Genomic DNA, 12,129 nt, shown 5'->3' on the forward strand with positions numbered 1-12,129 from the left:
CAAAACAATTATTAATAGGAAGGCTACTAATCCTTTTGTTCCGAAGTGTGGTTTGAGACAGGGGGACCCCCTCTCCCCGTACCTATTTATTTTCTGTATGGATATCTTGTCAAGAATGTTATCTTTGGCAGAAGATATCAAGCTTATTAAGGGTCTGAAAGTCTCGCGAAGATCCCCTTCGATCTCTCACCTTTTCTTCGCAGATGATGCTATGCTTTTCTTCAAAGCAAATAAAGAATCATGTTTGTGTATAGCGGACATTCTTTCTAGGTTTGGGAAAGCTTCTGGTCAACAATTAAATCTCCAGAAGTCTGTTATAAAGTTTTCTCCGGATATTGCCCCCGTGGAAAAATTAGCTATTAAACAGGTTCTCTCTATTCCAGAAACTGAGAATATGGGGATTCACCTGGGTGCCCCTATTGATATTAGGGGGAAAAAAAGTTCCTCCTTCCAGTTCCTGGTTGACAAAGTGGCGGAAAGAATCATCTCGTGGGCCCCCTTACATCTATCCCAGTCAACAAAGTTAATCCTCATTAATACGGTTTTGGTTGGCATGTCTGCGCATGTTATGAAGTGTATGAAACTTCCCCGGAGCATCGCAAATAAAATTGACTCCCTAATTGCTCGATTCTGGTGGGATGGTAATGTGAATAAGGGGTTGCACTGGGTGAGTAGAAGTCTCATCCAACTTCCGAAGAGTATGGGAGGGCTGGGAATAAGGGGTATCTCGAATCTTAACGACGCTCTTCTTTTCAAGCAAGCGACGAGGATTCACCTAAACCCTCAGCTTCTGTTAGCAAGAGTACATAGAGGGTTTCAACAATGTAGTATATGTCATTTTGCTAGTCCTTATAGAAGACAAGGGAATCCTTCAGTGGGGAGGTCAAGTATACAGAAAGTGGTTCATTCCTTCAAGAAAGGTTTTGCGTGGAAAGTGGGAAATGGAGAAGCATCAGGGCTCTCAGCATGCCGTGGGTTAAAGGGGAAATCCCTCTAGTTAAGGATGGTATTATTCTAAGGGCAGCTTTGAATTGGAAAGTAAGTGATTTCATTAACGGTGATACTTTAACTTGGAATGCAGGAAGGATAAGGGAGTGTTTTGAGTGGAATAGTGCAAAAGCGATCCTGGCAATGGAGCTCCCTCTTTCATCTGAAGAGGATTTCCTCTACTGGAATTATCACCCCTCCGACAAATACACTGTTAAAACTGGGTATTACTACCTATCAAAGGATAGAGGAATGGAAATCACTTCATCTTTGAATAGGGATCTAGAGTTTGTAAAGCTGGTTTGGAGAATGAACATTCAACCGAAGTGGAAAGTTTTCCTGTGGAAGCTGTTTCATGATGGAATAACAGTGAAAGGTAATCTAGCTAGACGAGGGATACAAGTTGAAACTGAGTGTGACTAATGTGGGTTGGCTTTGGAAGATAGCCAACATCTGTTTTGATTTTGTAATTTGGCAAAGGAAGTTTGGGAGGATAGCTCTCTCACCATTTTCCCTGACATTCCTGGGTCCTCTTCTTCTTTGAGGAGATGGATCCAACACTATATCCTGCTCTTTAATAGCGAGGATGGGAAGAATAGTAATTGTAGTGTTTTGTTCATAGCTTCACTATGGAGTATATGGAAAATGAGAAATGCAGTATGCTTTAAAGGGTCCACAGGAACAAGTAGTCTGGTAGCGGAGTCCATAAAGCTTGCAATGGAGGAGCATGAGCTCTTCGGGCAACAAGGAAGTTTAGCAGACGAGAGGGAGGTTGCCAGCAAGGATAATCTTATTATCCCCCCGGGTTTCAACTATGTTCAGCTAGGAAAGGAAAAGCTTGGTTTTGACAATTTCATAGTGGAAGCCGATGGCTCCTGGGATAAGAACACAATGAGATCAGGGGTAGGATGGGCAGTAAAGAATTATATACATGGTGTTGCCAGGGATGAAGGGGGGAAATATGGTACCACAACATCAGTCATCCAATGTGAGGTATGGGCTTGTCTTGAAGCTATGAAGTGGGCTCGGGCTAAAGGGAAACAGGGAATTCTTCTCTTATCTGATTCCATCTCCCTCCTGAATAATTTACAAGATCACCAGGGGAAGGAAATCTCGATTTATTGGCTGCTAAAAGAGTTAAGAATAGTCGGAGCTTCGTTTCAAAGATGCGCAATCTTAAAAGTTAATAGGGATCAGGTTCAACGAGCTAACGACATTGCTAGGAAATGTCGGATAGATTGCACTTCTTTGCTGTAGTTTTACGTTTTGTTTCCTTTGCTTTTGTCAAAAAAAAAAAAAAAAAAAAATTTAAAAGTTCCACCTTCGCCAATTTTCTTTTTCATCATTTCTTCCTCAAATGAAGTCAAATTCTTTACAAGATTAGATAGATCATCCTCATATTTCTCTACTAAACTAACACAGGAGAACATCTTGGACTACACATAAGAGAGTAATGATAAGTGACATTTTATGGGTCTTTTTAGGGTCATTTTCTTATTTAAGTTCTAATAATTTCATTAGCTTTTGCGTTATTCTTCCTATTTTTCCCTTTTGATTTATTTGTTACTTAAATTTGAGTTATTTTGTTATTTTTAATAGTTTAAGCTTATTTTCGTAATTTATTTAAAGTCTTTTATTTTCTATTATTTTTTTTAAGTTTTTAGTTCTTGTTAATAATAATTTTCTAATTTTATTTTTTTTTAATTTTTTTTATTTTTTATTTTTTCGCTTCTCTCTTCCTATTTATTTTCTTTTAGTATCAAGTTAGTTTAATTCATATTATTTATTTGATTTCATTTGATTTTATTCTTTTATTTTACATCCCGATAACCCCCTATGTTTATTTGATTGTTTGGGTGGTCATTCAATGTTCATGGTTCAAGGTTCGAGGCTCGAAATTGAGCATAAGCAATAAAGACTATTGTAATACCCTGGAAATTTCTTTCCTTTAAAATACTCCGTTTACTCTAAATAAAATCCTTTTAGGAAATAACCAAAATATTACCGCCACCATGATAACGGCTAAGGCTAGTTTTCAAAGTCACACAGCGGAAGTCTAAAAATAAAAACCAACTTTTTTTAAAAAATAAAGTTTAAAACTTGAGTTCACAACCTCAAAACAAATGTAGAATAAAACATTCACAAGTTGGAACCAATTCAAACATGAACCTTCTTAAAAACCAATTAAAAACAAACATAATAATGTTAGTCCATAAATAATAACCAATAATTCAATAACATTAAAACTAAGAAACATAACAAGTAACACTCTGCACTCTATCCTATCATGCTCTTCATGCTTCAAGTACCTGTTATGTCTTTTTTATTTCAACTCTCTACACACCATATAAATAGGTCATAGTAGGGCCAATCCAAAGGAAAGCTAAACACAAACATAAAAGTACGAATCAGCAAAGCTGAGTACATATGCACCACACTAACATGAATATCCTAGCATCAAAATAAAAGTAATAATTAAAACATGCTCGCCACACAATCACAAGTCAACTTACCTTTGACTCATAACTAGCAATATTAATTATTAATAATAATTTTGGATTACGCATCGAACGGGTTTCCTTCCTTGAAAATAGCCCATTTAAATATTGAGATTCCAATCAGGGAGCTACCCAAATTGGCACCTACTATGTCACACTTGGTGACGGAATTCCAGCGCATTAATAATAAAAGAAAGTACAGCGTCTTGTACTCCTGTAGAAGTTATGGTTAAAAATAAAACCCCATAACTCCCCCCATATGTTCATACTCAAGGTATATACGTTCCAAGAGTTTTGGTGCATATTCTCTTACACTTTACGTGATTTACCAATTTAACATGTGATGACTCAAATCAATCAGTCAAGAACAAACATAATAACAATCAATACATACTTTCAATTCATTCTTGAATTGATTAGTGAGCACATACTATTTATTTTAATTAAGGTTCCTTGCCTAGTTTTGTGTCGCTGCTCCCGGTGGCTCGCCGGTAGTGGTGTTGGCGCCGGTCGCTGCTGGCGTGAGGGGAGAAGAAGAGGGAGAGAGAGGCGTGGGGAAGGAGAGGAAAAAAAAGAAGAGAAAAGGAGAGGAAAAATAAGGGAAAAGAGGAGAGAGAAAATAAAGAGAAAACCTTGGAATTTTTGTGAAATCTGATAATTATGATTTTAGAGTGAAAAATCTTGAGGTTTTGAAGTATTTATACTACCCTTTCAAAACAAAAACTAATAATTACAAAACTGCCATTACTAAATCCAACTCCCCCTTGACTTCTTCCTTTGAGGCCAACTTGTTAGGCTTTTAAGTGTCCTCAATCCCTAACAAGTTGATCCAACTATTGAAATAAAGATGACCCAGTTTAAAATACTTTTATTGCCTCAATTAATGACTCATATTATTTTATGCACACTTACATAATATTTAAATAATTAATTTCTTTTAAAATGAAATAAATCTTTTTAATTCATAAAATAAATAAAATAAATAATTAATATATATATATATATATAAATAATATAAAAATACGAAGTATTACAACTACTACCTATTCTGCTCCCCAGCTGCTTCCCTTTTGCTGCTCTATCATCTTAACACCAACACCACTCCACTAATTTGACCCCTGCTCCACTACCGCACATCCACCTTCACCAATTCACCTCACCCTCGCAGCACCCCAACAGCCGCACAAACAGCCACGCACCACCTCACACAACCCCTGCTTCTCTACTCACCAATCGCAACACAACCACCAAAATCTCACCTCAAAATAGAACTCCAACTCCCATACTCCAACAAGACCAACACCCGTTCAGCTACAACACTATTGTCTCACCACCTGACCACAACCACCGTCACCCTCCATCTCCAACCTCCACTCAACTCGCTGCCTAAAACACCCCTACTAACCAATCTCAACCTTTTCCAAACACCAGTCCATGCATCACCATAACACCACCACCACCACCAACGTAACCAGCGCTCCCACTGCCTCCTCCTCTACCGGCAGCAGGACGAGCCTCCAACCACCTCCAATTTGAACAGCAATAGCTCCAATTAGCCCACAATATCCCATTTCACTCTAATTTCAGATTAATTACGGAGCGGACTGTCACGTGCTGACTACTTTGCCCTAGTCACGCACCGTGCGCCACTTGCTTACAGTCCGTCGTAAGACAAGTCAGGCTTTCTCCCTTAGCACTATTCTTTGTGCCCACGTAGCACAACCCTTTGTGCTGCTAAAATATATTTGCTAGCACGTCCCCTTGGTGCTAACAAGACCCCTTGGTTGATCTAAGCACTCACCCTTAGTGCCTTAGTCCGAATTTACGACTAAGTATCATAGACAATTGAGCACACAAGCTATCACCCTTGCTAGTATGCCCGATCACTCACTTGGCACCCTCGTGCCTTGGTTTTCCTCACACCATCTAAGTGTTAGAAGGAAAGAGATTGAGTTGCAAGAGAACACAAGTGCTTTTGGAATGCTTTTTGTATTACTCTCAACTTGAATGTACAAATAATCCTTGGAGCCTATTTATAGTGCTCTATCCTACTTACAAGGATTATCTAGAATATTCCTGACCTCCTCAAATGGAGGGTTCTAGACTACACTAATCTAGAGAGTTCCCACCTCCAAAGGAATATACATACAAGGAGGTTTCTACACACTTCCTACCTAGAATTCTAAGGACTACCCTAGAAAATTCTAGATCGTACACTACTTATGTACATACATAGAAGATCCTAGAAACTCCTACTATGTACAAGATGACCCTTGAATATTCTAGAGACATCCCCTCTAGAATACTCCTTCAAAAGAACCCTTTGGTGAAGCCCGGAACATTCTAGAAGCACCTCGCGTTTTCTAGACTACCTGCTGCCAAAACTTGTACTTCAGGACCTCATCTTGGAAAAGCGACACCACCATGGTCTTCCTTGGCCCAAAATACGGTGGACCCCCAAATTTGGGCCCATTTGGACTTCGTTTGGGCCCCCAAATGGCCCATTATTGTGTTATTGTCACTTGGGTGTTCACTAGGTAAAATGGCAACCTGCTAAATAAAGCTCTATAGGGGGAAGTGCTCAGTTGGGCACCAAGGGCAAGCCCCCTAGCTATGATTATGCCCTGTTGCCTAGTGACCCAAATGACGCCTATGGTTGGCAAGGGAGATGGTCCGTGACAGGACGCTCTATAATTCGACGCGGGCGCTCCACACACATTTAATTTTTACAATTGAGGCAGTAAGTTCGGAGCGGACTCTCTAATGGGGGGTGCGACCGCTCAGTTCTATCGAGCTTAATTGTACGGATTAATGAATTTGGACGGTTGAGATTGCTTCAACTAATCCAATGGTGGAGATTTCGTGAACTCGTTGATGATGATGCCAGTTGATGTTAATAAACGATGGTGAAGAGTGATGATGGTTGTTAGAGCTCTGGCAGCGGAAATATGACTTCTACAAGATAATATGAAATCTATACCTCACAAATTAATAACATTTTTGGGATAAACAAACAACCACTGTGAAGGAATATACTTTCTTAATGCTAATAACCTTTTGACGTGAATAATAATTGAATTGTTTATCAACTTACAACCTATGCATTATATAATAACTTAATGCTAAACAATGAATGGTTGAAATTATTTAACTAAAGAAACAACGTAACATGTTGTTTGCAAAATATACTCCTTTCATTTTGCAATCACACTCATTTTCCTCTCCTAGAAAATCTCTCTTTCTCTCACATTTTAGAAGAACAAATTATATGGTTAATAATAGCCATATACTTCCACAATTCTCCACCTCGTTCATAATTTGAAAATTCAAATTTTGGACGAACGAATTTTAGTTATCCGTATCCGGTTGCACCATTTTGACAAGGACTGCCTACGTACCATCGACTAGGATCAAACCAACCGTAGTTCCACTTATTTCTCTATGTTAATACCTAACATGAGATAATGTTAAGTAATTTCAAATAACATTGGAACTTGCTTCCTGACACAACTTTCATTAACATGTCTGCAAGGTTCTCATTTGTATGCACTTTCATAAGAGAAATACTTCCTTTCTGTATGACATCTCGTACAAAGTGATACCTTACATCTATATGTTTGGTACGAGCATGATAAACCTGGTTCTTGGCCAAGTGAATACTACTTTGATTGTCACAATTTAGATTCACACTATCCTGCTTCAATCCCAAATCATCTAGAAGTCCCCGCACCACAATGCTTCCTTAACTCCTTCTGCCATAGCCATATACTCGGCTTTTGTCGTAGATAAAGCCACTGTAGTTTGTAACATTGATTGCTAACTAACTAGAGCACCATGTATTTTAAACACATAACCAGTAGTAGATCGTCATCTATCTAAATCTCCAGCATAATCCGAGTCAACAAAGCCTCTTATTTGACATGTATCTCCACCAAAGCATAAACTTGTGTCAATAGTACCTTTTAAGTACCGTAAAATCCATTTAACTGCTTCCCAATATGCTTTATCTTCCGCTGTAGTGGGAGATTGTTTATCAGAGAACCTAAAATGTGGAGCCAATGGAGTTACCACTAACTTAGCACCCTCATCCCAAACCTTTCAATAACCTGCTCTATGTAGCCTTTTTGGCTCAAGAACAATTTCTGGCTTCATCTCTCTCTTCTAATCTCCATACCCAGTATTTTCTTTGCAGCGCTCAAGTCTTTTGTTTTGAACTCTTCACCAAGTTGAGTTTTTAGTCTATCTATCTTCACCTTGGTTTTTGAAGCAATAAGCATGTTGTTCACATATAGTAATAGATATATATAATCACCTCCATGAAGTTTATGAATGTATACACAAAAATCGTAATTACTTCTGAAAAATCCTTGTTTTAACATAAAAGAATCAAATCGCTTGTACCAATGTCGAGGAGACTGCTTTAATCCATAAAGTGATTTCCTTAAGAAACATACATGATTCTCTTTACCTTCAACCATAAATCCCTCAAGTTGATACATATAGATTTCCTCATCCAAGTCACCGTGTAAGAAGGCTGTCTTCACATCGAGTTGTTTCAGCTCAAGATCTCCATGAGCTACAAGACTCAACAACACTCGAATAGAAGTATGTTTTACCACCGGAGAAAATATCTCATTGTAATCAACACCTTCTTTCTATGCAAATCCCTTGGCCAATAACCTAGCCTTATACCTTATTTTATCTAACTTGGAAGGATCCTTTTTTCTTTTATACACCCACTTACAACCGAAAGCAGTCTTTCCCACGGGCAATGGGACTACCTCCCATGTCTTGTTTTTATGAAGAGATTGCATCTCTTCTTCCATAGCAACCAAACAACTCTCGCTATCCTTGTCTTTGACAACTTGTTTGAAGGTGACCGACTCATCATCATCCTCCACCAAGAGTGTATATTCTACCAAGTTTACTTGCCCGTAATGCCTTAGAGGTTTGTCTGACCCAAACTTCCTGAACTAATTTATAATTCCTCTTTGGCTTAGTGGATGCCAAAGAATCCCGCTGTTGTTGTTGTAGTAAATGTGCATTTTCCTGCTGAATCTCCTCATAATCAAGATCATCCTCCTCTTCATCTTGAGTAACACCAGGATGCTCCACCTGAACATGACTAGAATCTTGTTGGTTTCTAGATTCTTTCTCCACCAATTGAGTATTTGTAGTCATTCCAACATCACCATCATTAGGCATCATAACTTTCGATAATGCTACCATAGATCTTTCATCAAAGGTCACATCCCTGCTAACTACAAATTTAGAATCCTCTACACTCCAACGACGATAGCCCTGAACCCCTTTTGGATACCCCAAAAAGATTGCTTTCTTGGCTCTTTTATCAAGCTTATTATCCTCAATATAATAATAAACCGTGCACCCAAAGACTCTAAGTCTCGTCTAATCTGCATGTTCCCTTGAACACACCCTATAAGGTGTGTCACCATCTAACTAAGGATGTGGGGATCGATTTACTAATTAACAAGTTGTAGCAACCGACTCTACCCACCATTCTTAGCTTAATCCAGAATTAGAGCGTATACACCTTGCTTTCTCAAGTAATGTACGATTCAGTATTTCCGCGACTCCATTAATTATGTTGTGGTGTGTTTACAATGCCTTCCTGATCACAAAAATCCTTCAAATCTCCCTCCGTGTATTTGGTACCATTATCGGACCACCGCTTGAAAATGTCGAATACCTTATTCTTGTGCTTAAGTAAATAAAGTCAAGCATATCTAGAATGATCATCAACAAATGTAACAAAATACCTGGAACCACCTTTGAAAGCAACTTTAGCCGGACCCCAAACATCCGTATGCACATAGTCGAACAACCCTTTGTTCTTCTGCTTGCTTGTAGAGAACTTCACCCTGTGTGCTTTTCCATACACACAATGCTCACAAAATTCCATTTGCGGCTTCTTCATGTTCTTCAACAAACCTTGTCCACTAAGCAATGATAGGCCCTTTTCCGACATATGCCCAAGGCGCATGTGCCATATCATCGTGTATTCTGTTTAATCTTTACTTCCACCAATTCCAACTGCTAAATCACCTGTAACAGTTGTCCCCAAGAGTGGATAAAGATTATTTTGCAAGACTATTTGCAAGACTATTTGCAAGACTATTTTGCAACTTTTAAAACTTTATTCTCCAAGACTATTTTGCAACCATGTTTCTCTAATAACCCAAGAGAAATAAGGTTCTTCCACAAATTTGGGATGTGTCTCACATCCTTCAAGGTTATTATTGTTCCATCAGGCATCTTGACTCGGATAATACCTAACTCGACAGTCTTACAAGCATGACCGTCTCTCATCAAAACAGTACCACCATCCAAACTCTGGTAAGTTGTAAACCACTTCCTGTTTGGGCACATATGGTGTGATGCACCTGAATCAAGCATCCATTTACCGGATATCTCATTGCATTGTTCTGAAACTGAGTTACAATAATCATCCTCGTCATTTGTTACAAAAACTAGCTTCTTGTTTTTCATGTTGTTTTCCTATGGAGTTATCGTTGTTGTTCTTCTTGAATATTACCCTCTTATTTGGGCAATTAGCTTTAAAATGACCAAGCTCACCACATTTGAAACATGCCCTTTCTACAAGAGGTCTAGATTTTGATCTAAACTTTCCTCCCTTGCCTAGCCCTCTTTCATTAGTCCTTCCTCTATTTGCAAACAATCCCTGCGCTTATTTGTTGTGTTCTCTTCCATTATTACTAAACATCATCCCACTTGTAGCAACCTTTTGAAGGTCATCCGCTAAAAGCGATGTTCTAGTCTCATCCATGGTTAGAGTATCACCCACAAGCATCAATGTTTGAACCAGATTTTCCTAGGATTTTGGTAATGAAAGCAATAACATGAGTGCTTAGTCTTCCTCATCTACCTTCACATCAATATTCTTCAAGTCTGATATAATCCTATCAAACTTATTGATATACTCCTGGATTGAGGTGCCTTCTTCCATCTTCCATGTATACAAATTGGATTTTAAGTAGATCTTATTTGTTAGAGTATTCGTCATGAAATTTGTCTAACTTTGACCACACGCCAGCGGCTGTTGCTTCTTCATTTACCATGAATGCAACATCCCTCTCAAGGCATAAGATTATAGCCGCTCATGCTTCATGGTCTAACTCTTCCCAATCCTCATCCTTCATGTCCTCGGGTTTTTGTTCTTTTCCTGCCAATGCCTTATGCAACTTTTGTAATACAAGCAAATTTTTCATTTGCATTCTCTAATAGGAAAAATCATTTTTCCCATTGAATTTTTCGATTTCACATTTCCTAACTTTACCTGTTCCACTAATAGATGTCATTATAACTAATTTCAAAAGCAAAAAATTCTACCACTTAAGATTTTGACGTCGGCTCTAATACCAATTGTTAGAGCTCTCGCAGCGGAAATATGGCTTTTACAAGATAATATGAAATCTATACCTCACAAATAAATAATATTTTTGGGATTAAAACAATCACTATGAAGGAAATAATATGTAATACCCCGTATTTTTGAAACGTATTTTCTAATTAATTAATTAATTAATTATTATTTTCTAAAAAGGGTATTTTAGTAATTTATTTTACTATTTGAATTTTGGAGCTAAAATGATATTTGAATTTTGGCTGCAAAAGTATTTTAAAACTTAATTATTATTTTTGGATTTTGTATAAGATTTATTATCCATTTATTTTATTTTAAAAATCGGATTATTTATATATGTTTCGGATATTTTAATTAAGCAAAATTATATTTTATTATTTAATTAAGTAGTCCAAAAATTTCTGATGATTATCTAGGGATTTCGGGTTTTCCTAGTGTGGAAAATCTGATTTTCTTAGTTAATTTAATAAGTGAATAATTGGTATTCTTAATTAATTATTTTATATAATATATATTATTTACACAATTGTTTTTAATCCCTTAAATCTAGCAAAATAATTCTCTAAATACTACATGAGGGGTTCGTTAATTTGAGCTATGGAAGCTCAAAATTTTCGGCCACCTTGGTTGGATTTTGGGTGATTTATTTTGGTAATTTGTATTTATAATTATCTCCATTAAATCTATTATTTTTCCTTAATTCTTATTTCCCATCTCCTAAATATTTGATCATCTTATTTCCCTACCTTATATCATCCTTGATTATTCCCCAAGCAAAGCCTTTTTGCCATATTATTTTTCATGATAACACACTTTCCTTAAATTAATTATTCTTAGTCACCTTAATATCAAACTTTCCATAATTCTTTAGCTCTCTTCTCCAAGTAATTTCCTAAATCCTTTTTACCATCATTCTTCCTACATTCTCCTACCATAATTCTTGCATGAGCTAGCCTATAAATAACCCTTGATTCATGGCTAAACACTCACACCAAATTCTCTAATTCTCTCTAATTCTCTTCTCTTTTTCTCACCTTTTCTTGCACCAACCACCACCGATCACCACCCTTTGCCACTGCCACCACCGGCTGCCACCACCAGACACCTGCCGGAAGGCTGCCGCCCCTTGCCGCCACCACTTCTTCCTCTTTTTCCTTGGTTTTCTACCTCTTCTTCTTCTCTTCTCTTATTATTATTATTATTATTATTATTATTATTATTATTATTATTATTATTATT

General features: G+C 37.4%; 1 protein-coding gene across 1 annotated transcript; it reads left to right on the forward strand.

Annotated features, from left to right (window-relative positions):
* The first annotated feature begins 115 nt into the window (after positions 1–115).
* Positions 116–2,244, forward strand: LOC110728687. The gene is made up of 3 exons (XM_021908329.1): positions 116–971; positions 1,082–1,363; positions 1,472–2,244. The coding sequence occupies exons 1-3, from the start codon at positions 116–118 to the stop codon at positions 2,242–2,244; spliced, it is 1,911 nt and encodes a 636-aa protein (XP_021764021.1).
* The last annotated feature ends 9,885 nt before the right edge of the window (positions 2,245–12,129 follow it).

This window comes from Chenopodium quinoa, unplaced genomic scaffold (genome assembly GCF_001683475.1).
Source record: "Chenopodium quinoa cultivar QQ74 unplaced genomic scaffold, ASM168347v1, whole genome shotgun sequence".
Lineage (NCBI taxonomy): Eukaryota > Viridiplantae > Streptophyta > Magnoliopsida > Caryophyllales > Amaranthaceae > Chenopodium > Chenopodium quinoa.